General features: G+C 43.0%; 1 protein-coding gene across 1 annotated transcript in view; it reads left to right on the top strand.

The window, feature by feature from the left end:
- The first annotated feature begins 3,975 nt into the window (after positions 1–3,975).
- POGLUT3 (protein O-glucosyltransferase 3) overlaps positions 3,976–12,898 on the top strand; it is a 33,013-nt gene continuing 24,090 nt past the window's right edge. Inside the window, exon 1 of the mRNA XM_025266933.3 lies at positions 3,976–4,393. Coding sequence (XP_025122718.3) covers positions 4,192–4,393 — 202 coding nt within the window. The 5' untranslated portion in view covers positions 3,976–4,191. The remainder of the gene's footprint in view (positions 4,394–12,898) is intronic.

The raw sequence follows: 12,898 nt of genomic DNA on the forward strand, positions 1-12,898 counted from the left end.
ACACTATTTACATTGCCTCTTTGTCTTTGTCCATTGCCTCTTTGGCCAGTGAACCACAGGAGCTCTGAAGTCAAAGTATAATGTCTATAACATAGTAGGTATTGAATAAGTGTTTGTTGAGTGAATGAAATTTGATTTATTATAAAGAATCTAGTCAAGGCATTGGATAATGTGAAGAAATATACTTTTTAAGATATGAGTTAGGATGAGAAAGAAAACAGGTTGGTAGGGATTCAATACAGCTAAACAAGTGTTCAGATACAATTATATGACTTCTCTGATCTGTTCTGAAAAATACCAGGTGTTATCATGTGTTATATAATTTATTAAGCCACATTTTACTATCATCCAGTACCAGCTGACTCTCAGATTATTTCTCTGAAAAAAAAAAAAAAAACTTTAATATTTTGAAAGAATGCAAACAAAATGTGTTCCAAACAACTTTTTAAGTGATAGCTAGAGCAGAGTGAAGCTTTCCATTTAAAGTATGCAGACACTCCCACAAAATACAATTTAGCAGTGAAAGTAATGCCAAGTAATGCTATACTTTAGCTCTACAGTTTATCAGTGATTTACCACCAGTTCCTAAAAATCTTTCCAAAATTTAAAGAACACTGTCTACAAACTCTGCTCAGCATTTCTAAAGCAGGTCAAGAGAATTGGGAAAAATATGGTAAGGATTTTGCCCTGGTAAACCTTGGTCATATCAAGAATGCTGAGCAGTCCAATTAAAGCCAGGAGATGAACAGGTGGCTTCTCAGGGCCTGATTCTGGCAACTCTGGTTTAAGAAACTGCCAGCAGAGTGCAGAAATCCTGTGTCCATACCAGGACATGAGTTTCTCCAGGCTCACACAGCCTGTGAAGACCTTTCTTTCCTTTGAATAGATTAAAACCATAAGCAGATAAAAGAAGAACAAATAATTAACCAATATAGATAAAACTGAGGTAGGAGATAGATGGGACCCTAGGCCAATCAGCTGGGATTTGTAAAGTGAAGTAAAATTAAAGCTTTGTTCTCACCTAGACACTCCAAGGACAAAGCTGACGGCAAAAGCAGAGTGCTCCTAGAATAAATAGATAAGGTGCCTACTCCTGAAGTCAAGGAAAACTTCCCTGTCGGCACATGTGCTGGAAGGCTCCTTGGGGGTCAAAAAGGGAGGCAGAACCACCCCATACCCACCCATACCCACAGGCTCTGAGGTAGGATCCATCTCAGTAAAAAGTTGAACACACATGTTGGGGAGGATTCTAGGACCAGTTAGGAGTGAAGAAACAAGATAATTGGCCAAAAGTAAACCAAGACCCTGAGAAACCTGTGTGCATGCAGGTCAAGAAGCAACAGTTAGAACCGGACATGGAACAATGGACTGGTTCCAAATCTGGAAAGGAGTACGTCAAGGCTGTATATTGTCACCCTGTTTGTTTAACTTGTATGTAGAGTACATCATGCAAAATGTCAGGTTAGAAGAATCACAAGCTGGAATCAAGTTTGCCAGGAGAAATATCAACAACCTCAGATATGCAGATAATACCACTGTAATGCAGAAAGTGAAGAGGAACTAAAGGGCTTCTTGATGAAGGTGAAAGAGGAGAGTGAAAAGCTTGCTTAACACTCAACATTCAAAAGACTAAGATCATGGCATCCAGTCCCATCAGTTCAGTTCAGTCGCTCATTGGTGTCCGACTCTTTGTGACACCATGGACTGTAGCATATCAGGTCTCCCTGTCACTTCATGGCAAATAGATGGAGAAAAAATAGAAACAGTGACAGACTTTATTTTCTTGGACTACAAAATCACTGGGGATTTTGACTGCAGCCATGAAATTAAAAGATTCTTGCTCCTTGGAAGAAAAGCTATGACCAACCCAGACAGCGTGTTAAAAAGCAGAGATAGTGCTTCAAAAGAGGTCCATAGTCAAAGCTATAATTTTTCCAGTAGTCATGTACAGATGTGAGAACTGGACCATAAAGAAGGCTGAGCGCCAAAGAATTGATGCTTTCAAACTGTGGTGCTGGAGAAGAAACTTGAGAGTTCTTTGGACTGCATAGAAATCAAACCAGTCAATCCTAAAGGAAATCAACCCTGAATATTCATCGGAAGGACTGATGCTGAAGCTGAAGCTACAATACTTCGGCCTCCTGATGCAAAGAACCAACTCATTGAAAAAGACCCTGATGATGGGCAAGATTGAGCTCAGGAGGAGAACAGGGTGACAGAGGATGAGATGGTTGGATGGCATCATTGACTCAATGGACATGAGTTTGAGCAAACTCCAGGAGACAGTGAAGACAGGGAAGCCTGATGCGCTGCAGCCCATGGGGTTGCAGAAATTCAGACTTAGAGACTAAACAACAAAGACCCAGAAGGACTGTCCTATATGTGTGATTTACTTTACCTGTTTACTCATTAGAGACGATGCCCATACCTTTTATCTTCGGGTGTATATTTCTGCCTAGTTTCTGACTTAAATAAACTGCTTCTCTGTGTGCTCTCCCACTTGTAGTGCTGTGTCTTTAATAATAAACTTTGTACCTTTTTTAGTTTTTACCTCCTTGAAACTTTCAGATTAGGGTAAGAGCCACTTTGCTTTTAGCTTCTAGCTCTTGGGCTTCCCTGGTGTCTCAGATAGTAAAGAGTCTGCCTGCAGTGCGGGACAACAGGGTTCGATCCCTGGGTTGGGAAGATTCCCCTGGAGAAGGAAATGGCAACCCACTCCAGTATTCTTGCCTGGAAAATCCCATGGACGGTGGAGCCTGGCAGGTTACAGTTCATGGTGTCGCAAAGAATCCCTCACGACTGAGTGACTTCACTAAATTAAGTAGGAGGTTTATCATTCTCACCTAACAGGAAGTCCAGTAGGTGCTGGGAGGTGGGGGGATGGGTCCTCTGTCCTTTCTACCTCTATGAGCACGAGCACTTAAGTCTATTTCTACCTGGTGGTCTAGTAGCTGCTGCTGCTAAGTCACTTCAGTCGTGTCCGACTCTGTGCGGAGGAGCAGCCCACCAGGCTCCTCTGTCCCTGGGATTCTCCAGGCAAGAACACTGGAGTGGGTTGCCATGTCCTTCTCCAATGCATGAAAGTGAAAAGTGAAAGTGAAGTCGCTCAGTCGTGCCCGACTTAGCGACCCCATGGACTGCAGCCCACCAGGCTCCTCCGTCCATGGGATTTTCCAGGCAAGAGTACTGGAGTGGGTCTAGTAGCTAGGATTTCTGTTTTTCATCTAGGTTACCCTGGTTCATTTCCTGTGCAGGAAACTAAGATCTCTCTTCGGGACACTGAAACTTACTGTTGCCTAGATCAAAATGGTGGGAAGAGAAAGACATTGACTTCCCCGCTACCAGAGTCCTTGCCAGTCTTTCCCCATATGCAACTTCCAGCATTTGAGGAGCGAGGAGCATTCAAGACCAACCAACCCCCATGGGTTACAGGGGACAGCAGTTTCTGACTCTGAGGTGATGCTCACCCACCAGCCTCAAATCTGATTCCTACTACTGAGCGCAACTCTTGGTTCCTCGCTTGAGGCTTGGCCCCAACTCAGTGAAGGTTGAACAAACACTTGTTGAAAGAAGGGAAGTATAGGGTTTAGGGGATTTGGGAGACTGGAGGGAGTTACAGTCCAGTGAGGGAGACTGCTGAGCAGAAAACAAGACAGGTAATACAGTTTGATGGGTGCTGTTTAGTGAACGGAAGGGCTGGGAGAGTTAGCCTTGGACGGAATCAGGGGAATGACATTTTGCTCTGCGTCTTTTAAACCCAGTGAAATTCGTTGTTTGAAGGCGTTCGCGTAAGCTCTTCGCCACTGGGCCTTTTCTCTACAGCAATCACCCTGTGCGTCCTTTAAAAAGAACAGTTTCCTCTGAAGAGTTGCCAAACTCCAGCAGCAGAAGCGGCGGCGGGGCACAGCCTCAAGCACGCTGGTCTCAGCAGCGCCCCCTCCGCCCTGGTCCTCAGACCCGCGCCGCCGGTTGCTGGGCCTGGAGCTGGAGAGCGGAGTCCATTGCGGCCGCGCAGCCGCGCCGGGTCCCTCTGCGAGGGGCTAGCCCTCGCCTTCCGGCCGGGTGGGAACCGGGGGCGGAGCCGCGGGCGGTGGAGCGAAGCCCGCCCCGGGGTGGGCCCCGCTCCGGCCAGCCGCGCGCCCGGCACCACCCCGCCGCCGCCGCCTAGCTGGGCGCCGTGGCCCAGAGACCATGCGCCGTCTGCCGCGGGCCCGGCTGCTGGCGCTGCAGCTCGCTCTGCTAGTGGCCTCGGGGGCCCCGGAAGCGCCGCTCAGCGCGCCGCGGAGCCTGGTGTGGGGCCCCGGGCTGCAGGCGGGCGTCGTTCTGCCGGTCCGCTATTTCTACCTGCAGGCTGTCAGCCCGGAGGGCCAAAACCTCACCCGCTCGCCCCCAGGTAGCGTTCGACCGCGGGCCTCCCCCGCCCTGCATCCGCTCCTCGCGTCCCCTCCGCGCGCCCCTCCCCGGGAACCCGCCCGCCGCCCGCCGCCCGCGCGGCGTCCTTCCGTCGGCTCTGGTCACTTCCTCTTCTCCTCCCCTCCCAGACCCAAAGGCGGGAGGGAGTTGCAACGCAAGTCTACTGAATGAATAAATGAACTCCTAGCGCCCTTCCGCAGTTAACGTGCGGGGACTGATAATCCGTAAGGATGGCGCCCGGGGTGTTAATGAAAGCAGTGTGAGTCACAAGTTGGAGGTGGTCTTTCTACGCCTGACGAGTTGTCAGATCTGTTACAGCTTGCAGGGAGTGCCTTCACGCGTTGAGTCATCCAGCCCGAGAATCGGATCGGGGTGCGTTGTTTAGGCCTGATCCTACAAAAAGGAGATGTCAGAGTAGCAGGCAATTTAGGAGGCAGTTTTGCAGGCTAGATTTTTGTTTTCTTAGAGTTTCGAGTTGTTGAAAGCGGATCGCAGGAGTTAGTGAAACTCGGAACTTACTAGGTTTTCCCTCTGGTCCTGTCCTGAATCCCTTCTGCCCAGTCGTGCTCCCAGGTTCTCCTTAGTATCTTAAGTTTGCAACTTCTTAACAGCTTGTCCTGCTAGTTTCGAGTTGTTGCCAGTCAGGATTTGCTGATTTATGTCCTGTCAACTGGCACCCGGTTTTGTCAACAAAGAGACAGTCAGAATACCCAGTGCCCCTTCCACCACCAGTGGAAAACTGAGTACTTTGGTTTTTTAAAGAAGTCTGCATGGCCCTAAGGATCAGAAGAAGATCGTTAAACCCCCATTTAGTCTTTCACCACGGAGTGTATTTTCTTTTTTATAGTTTTCTTTGTTTTCTAAAAGTAATTTTGTAATGTTATAAATGGGGGAGGGGGGGCTTTAGAAAAAAGATGGAAAACTAAGGAAAAATTAATTTATACATGAAAAAGGGAAGTTATATGATCCAAAATGAAATACTGTTAATCTTACTTTTAATGAAAGAACTATAAATTCAAATAGGCTTCCCAGATGGCACTAGTTCTAAAGAACCCACCTGGCAATGCAGGAGATTTAAGAGACAGTGGGTTCCATCCCTGCGTGGGGAAATCGCCTGGAGTAGAGATGGGAACCCACTCCAGTATTCTTGCCCAGAGAATCCTATGGACAGAGGAGCCTGGAAGGCTACAGTCTATAGGATCACAAAGTGTTGGACTTATCTAACACACATGCATAAATTCAAATAAAATTCTATTTTTTATTCCATTTTTAATCTAAAAATAGTGGCATTTTTTTAAACTGCTAATACTCAGAAGCTGTTAATGAATACTCTTAGACAATGACCTTCATCCTCTGCTGGTGGGAGCAAATTGGTCAAATGTTTCTAGAAAGTAATTTTCCATGAAGAATCTTAAACATTTACAAACCTAATGTGCAAAATATATGTCTCAACAGTTAGAAAATGTAAAAATGAAATGTAATGAAAATGAAATGAAATGAATATGTAAAAATGAAAAAAAAGTCATTTATGAAAAATGTCCATGCCTTTTAATCTGATAATCAGACTTCTGAGAAAATGATCAGCATGTAGTCAAAGACTTATGAGCAAGGATATTCTTGCCCCATTATGATTATTTATTACAATAAGTTTAAAGAGCAGCTATAAGGCAGTTGTTAAACAAAGCATGGTACATTCATGTGATGGAATATTAACAGCTATTTAAAGTAGCACTTTCAATTCCACTATGAGGTATCTAAAGTAGTCAAATTCAAAGAAAGAGAAAGTAAAATGGTGGTTGCCAGGGGCTGATGGAAGAGGGAAATGAGAAGTTGTTGAATGGTACAGAGTTTCAAGTTTTGCAAAATGAAAAAGGTCTAGAGTTTGTGCAAATAAATTTGAATACACTTAACACTACTGAAATGTACACTTAAAAATGGTTAAGATGGTCAGTTTTGTGTGTTTCACATCACAGTAAAATTTTTGATGTTTTAAAATATTATTTAGTAATGCTTTATTCTGAAGGAGATCAGCCCTGGGATTTCTTTGGAAGGAATGATGCTGAAGCTGAAACTCCAGTACTTTGGCCACCTCATGCGAAGAGTTGACTCATTGGAAAAGACTCTGATGCTGGGAGGGATTGGGGGCAGGAGGAGAAGGGGACAACAGAGGATGAGATGGCTGGATGGCATCACTGACTCGATGGACGTGAGTCTCAGTGAACTCTGGGAGTTGGTGATGGACAGTCTCAGTGAACTCTGGGAGTTGGTGATGGACAGGGAGGCCTGGCGTGCTGCGATTCATGGGGTCGCAAAGAGTCGGACACGACTGAGCCACTGATCTGATCTGATCTGATACAAGTTTACGGAGAAGGCAATGGCACCCCACTCCAGTACTCTTGCCTGGAACATCCCATGGATGGAGGAGCCTGGTAGGCTGCAGTCCATGGGGTTTCTAAGAGTCGGACACAACTGAGCGACTTCACTTTCACTTTTCACTTTCATGCATTGGAGAAGGACATGGCAACCCACTCCAGTGTTCTTGCCTGGAGAATCCCAGGGATGAGGGAGCCTGGTGGGCTGCTGTCTATAGGATCACACAGAGTCGGACACGACTGAAGCGACTTAGCAGCAGCAGCATACAAGTTTAAGGATGCAACAGGAAACAAATTCCAAGTCATAATAAATAAATGAACCTGTACCTCATACATCAGGATTATTGGTGGTCACGGCAAGAGAGTAACACATTTTTTTTCACTCTTCTTTTTTACCCCCAAATGATCATAATGTTTTAATAATCAAGAGAAAAGTCATAAGGAAACAAACTAAAGACTTTCACCAAGTTTTTTCAGACAACCTCACTTTTATTCCTTTAGGTTCTCCTTTCAGGATATGATTCCTGGCTTCCGTTTAAAAACCTGCCATATATTTCTGAAATCTCACCCAACCAGTCTTTACATTTTCTGCTAACGTCATTCACTTTCAAGTCCTGAAAAATTTCTTTCTCCAAGAACTAAATGAAAAATATGGAAAATTTTCTCAAACTGTAATCTTACATGACTTACCAAGATTCCCTTAATAATGAGCACTCTCATTTAACAATGTTACACTTATCTGAGTGCTATTACTATGCCACATAGCTCCAGGAATCTAGAGAGCAAACGTGAACTTCAATGGTCTAAAACAGGGGGATTTCAAACAGGAGTTCACTGACAGAAATTTGGGGGTCTGTGATTTGGGATGAGGAAGAAACCAATCTAAATCTTTATTTTCAGTAACCTCTGACTTAAATTGAGCATTTCCTTCTTTTATGACTGTAGGCAAAATCTGTTGACATTGTTATATTCCCAGCATCTAACAAAATGCCTGGCAGAGTTGCTCAGTAATTATTGTAGAAGAAAAGAAATAAGTGATGGAGAGAGGGTGTTTGGAGTATATCTAGATAGCAAGATACCAGGTCTCTTTTCTACTCAGTCGTCCTCTGCCTTCATCAGTAATACCTCCGTAAAATTATCTTACCTCCTAGTTATGTAGCACTTCAGTGTTTTGAGTTGTGCCCCGTTTCATATGCTCTCCTTAATCATCTTGTGAGTTAGTAAGAGTGTTAGTCAGTCATGTCCAACTCTTTGCAACCCTATGGACTGTTGCCCACCAGTCTCCTCTGTCCATGGAATTCTCCAGGCAACATTATGGAGTGGGTAGCCATTCCCTTCTCCGGGTGATCTTCCCGGCCGAGGGTTTGAACCCAGGTCTCCTTCATTGCAGACAAATTCTTTACTGTCTGAGTCACTAGGATAGGAAGGACTGGTATTATTCTCGTCACAAGCTTAGTGAAAATAAATATTTTTCCTGTGGTTCCACAATGGATAAATGTCAAAGTCATGTCCAGATTCCCAACGCTTTCAATACCTCATTCAATGGTCTTTCCTTTTTATTAAATCACTGGTATTGTTAATAAGATCACTGTTTTCAATAGGTTCCTGTAGAATATTCCCAATTAGAAGGCAGTCATACATTTGGGAGGATTTCCATTTAGCCTCGAGTTGTACCAAGTTGGCCTTCAGGAGTCTTCCCTTGGCCAGGTGGAGTCAGCCCTTTTGTTGTAGCTGTAGAGAGCATTAATAAAATTCCTAAACAAAAAGGGAGATGAAGACTCCATTGTAACAGGAATGACAGAGGTTATTTTTCCAACTATGAATTTTGAGAACCTTGTTCTTACTCAGTCACTAAGTCATGTCCAACTCTTTATGACGCCATGAGCTGCAGCACACCAGGCTCCTCTGTCCTCCACTATCTGCCAGAGTATGCTCAAATTCATATCCATTGAGTCAGTGATGCTATCTAACCATCTCATCCTCTGTTGCCCCCTTCTTTTGCCTTCAGTATTTTCCAGGATCAAGGTCTTATCCAATGAGCTGGCTTCTCACATTGGGTGGCCAAAGTATTAGAGCTTCAGCTTCAGCATCAGTCCTTCCATTAAATATTCAGGGTTGATTTCCTTTAGGATTGACTGGTTTAATCTCCTTGCAGTCCAAGGGACTCTCAAGAATCTTCTCCAGCACAATTCAAAAGCATCAATTCTTTGATGCTCAGCATTCTTTATGGTCCAGGTCTCACATGCATACATGACTACTGAAAAAACCATAGCTTTGACTATACAGACCTTTGTTTGCAAAGTGATGTCTCTGCTTTTTAATATGCTGTCTAGGTTTGTCATAGCTTTTCTTCCAAGGAGCAAGCATCTTTAAATTTTATGGCTGTAGTCACTGTCCCCAGTGATTTTGGAGCCCAGGAAAGTAAAATCTGTCCCTGCTTCAGCTTTTTTCCCCTTCTATTTGCCATGAAATGATGGGACTTGATCTATGATCTTAGTTTTTTAAATGTTGAGTTTCAAGCCAGCTTTTTCACTCTCCTCTTTCACCCTCATCAAGAAGCTCTTTAGTTCCTTTTCACTTTCTGCCATTACAGTGGTATCATCTGCATATCTGAGATTATTGATATTTGTCCAGGCAATCTTGATTCCAGCTTGTGATTCATCCAGCATGACATTTTGCATGATGTACTCTGCATATAAGTTAAATAAGCAGAATGACAGTATACAGCCTTGACGTACTCCTTTCCCAATGTTGAACCAGTCTATTGAACCAGTCTGTTGTTCTGGTTCTAACTGTTCCTTCTTGACCTGCATACAGATTTCTTAGGAGGCAGGTCAGGTGGTCTGGCATTCCCATCTCTTGAAGAATTTTCCACAGTTTGTAGTTGTAGTGATCCATATAGTCAAAGGCTTTAACATAGTCAATGAAGCGGAAGTAGTTGTTTTTCTGGAATTCCCTTGCTTTCTCTATGGTAAAATGGATGTTTTGGCAATTTGATCTCTGGTTCCTCTGCCCTTTGAAAATCCAGCTTGTACCTCTGGAATTTCTTGCTTCACATATTGCTAAAGCCTAGCTTGAAGGATTTTGAACATAACCTTGTTAGCATGTGAAAAGAGCACAATTGTACATTAGTTTGAATATTCTTTGGCATTGCCCTTCTGTGGAATTGGAACGAAAGATGACCTTTTCCAGTCCTGTGGCCACTGCTGAGTTTTCTAAATTTGCTGATATATTGAGTGCAGCACTTTAACAGCATCATCTTTTAATATTTTAAATAGTTCAGCTGGAATTCTGTCACCTCCACTAACTTTCTTTGTAGCAATGCTTTCTAAGGCCCACTTGACTTCATACTCCAGAATGTCCAGCTCTAGGTGAGTGACCACACCATTGGTTATTTGGGTTATTAAGACCTTTTTTGTATAGTTCTTCTGTGTATTTTTGCTACCTCTTCTTAATCTCTTCTACTTCTGTTAGGTCTACTTGCTGTTTATGTCCTTTCTCGTGCCCATCCTTGCATGAATTGTTCCCTTGATACCAAATTTCTTGAAGAGATCTCTAATCTTTCCCATTTTATTGTTTTCCTCTATTTCTTTGCATTGTTCATGGAAGAATGCCTTCTTATCTCTCCTTGCTATTCTCTGGAACTCTGTATTCAGTTGGGTATATCTTTCTCTTTCTCCCTTGCCCTTCTTTTCTCTTCTTTCCTCAGCTCTTTGTAAAGCCTCCTCAGACAACCACTTTGCCTTTTTGCATTTCTTTTTCTTTGGGATGGTTTTAGTCAATGCCTACTATACAATGTTAGGAACCACCATCCTTAGGTCTTCAGGCATTCTGTCTACCAGATCTAAACACTTGACTATATTTGTCATCCACCATATAATCATAAGGGATTTGATTTAGGTCATACTTGAATGGTCTAGTGGTTTCCCCTATTTTCTTCAATTTGAGCCTGAATTTTGCTGATCTGAGCCACAGTCAGTAACCGGTCTTGTTTTTGCTGAGTGTATAAGTGTCTCCATTAAGTATAGAGTGTCTCCATCTTTGGCTGCAAAGAATATAAACAATCTGATTTTGTTATTGACCATCTGGGTTATGTTCATATGTGGAGTCATCTCTTGAGTTGTTGGAAAAGAGCATTTGCTATGACCCGTGTGTTCTCTTGGCAAAATTCTGTTAGCCTTTGCCCTGCTTCATTTTGTACTCCAAGGCCAAACTTGCCTGTTACTCCAGGTAAGTCTTGACTTCCTACTTATGCATTCCAATCCCCTAAGATGAAAAGGATATCTTTTTTGATGTTAATTCTAGAAGGTTTTGTAGGTCTTCATAACTGGTCAGCTTTAGCTTCTTCCATGTCAGTGGTTGGGACATAGACTTGGGTTACTGTGATATTGAATGCTTTGCCTTGGAACTGAACTGAGATTATTCTATCATTTTTGAGATTGCATCCAGGTACCAAGTACTGCCTTTTGGACTTTTTTTTGTTGACTATGAGGCTACTCCATTTTTTCTAAAGGATTCTCACCCACAGTAGTAGATATCATGGTCATCTGAATTAAATTCTCCCATTCTGTAGCCTGCCAGGGTCCTGTGTCCATGGAATTCTCTAGGAAAGAATACTGGAGTGAGTGGGTAGCCATTCCTTTTTCCAGGCAATCTTCCTGACCCAGAGACTGAACCCCAGTCTCCCGCATTGCAGCCACCAGGGAAGCCCCTCATCACTTTCTTTCACTTTCATTCCTGTCATTTTAGTTCACTGATTCCTAAGATGTCGATGTTCACTCTTGCCATCTCCTGTTTGACCATGTCCAGTTTACCTTGGTTCATGAATCTAACATTCCAGGTTCGTATGCAGTATTCTTTACAGACTTTTCTTTCACCACTAGACGCATCCACAACTGAGTGTCGTTTCTGCTTTGACCCAGCTATTTCATTCTTACTAGAGCTACTAGTAATTGCCATCTGCTCTTTGCTAGTATTGGGAAGCTTCTTACCCATATTGGACAGCTTCTTACCTGGGAGGCTCATCTTCTGGTGTTATATCTTTTAGCCTTTTCATACTGTCTATAGTGTTCTCCAGGCAAGAATTTTGGAGTGGGTTGTCATTTCCCTCTCCAGTGGACCACGTTTTATCAAATTCTTCACTGTGATCCATCTGTCTTAGGTGGCCCTGTATGGCACAGCTTCATAGCTTCACTGAGTTGTACAAGCCCCTTCACCATGACAGTGCTGTGATCCATGAAGGGGAATCTATATGTCAACTTTACACAGTGTGACAAATTGGATTCAAGATGGGCTTTTAAGGAAGAAAGAGTCAAGCTATGTGCAAATTTTGGTTCTGCTACTCATATATATGAGACCTTGGTGAAGTTACTAAACTTCTTCATGATAGCCTTTGGCTTCCTGATCTGTAACATGGGATGACAAATACCTTTCTCACAAGTTCTTGGAGGAAATAAATAAGAGATATGAAAATCTCAAGCTCAGGGACAGGCACAGTCCCCCTGACTAAGTAAGTGAATTTTTTTTAAAATGCTTTCTTTCCTAATCAAAAGTTTTCAAAATTTCCAAGTCTAATGATATAAAGTTTTGATACTGCCAACCTCTTTTGTCTCCTTTGGTCACTGCATTCTTATTCAGTTTGCTATCTTTCATAAAGAAGTGTGAATCTGTAGAACAGAAAAGCTCAAGCTGACTTCATTTCTGCTCCATTATATTAGCCTCCAGGGCAAATGAAAATTCACATTCCTTCTATTTGAAGCAATTTGAAATGACACTCTTCTTGTTTTCTCTTTTATGAGCGTAGGATTGCTTATTTCTAATTTAGTCCTGATCAATTTTAAATTAATTAAGTGTTCTGGAGATTTCTTCTGTAAACTGAGCTTCTTTCAAAATATCACATAGTCATTAATATGGTCGTCCTATCTGTGTATTATTTAAAATCATAAACTTATGGAGGATAGAACTATTTGATAGGTGATAAGAAACTTTTCTGTCCTGTTTCCAATCTGAGGAGAGAATGAAGGAAATGGCTTTTTAGTCCCCAGGCTCTGCCTTCCTAATTTTCAGTCTGCCACACTACTTTGCCTTTCTGAAACTAAGTGGGAAATAGCACA

Source organism: Bubalus bubalis, chromosome 16 (assembly GCF_019923935.1).
Source record: "Bubalus bubalis isolate 160015118507 breed Murrah chromosome 16, NDDB_SH_1, whole genome shotgun sequence".
Lineage (NCBI taxonomy): Eukaryota > Metazoa > Chordata > Mammalia > Artiodactyla > Bovidae > Bubalus > Bubalus bubalis.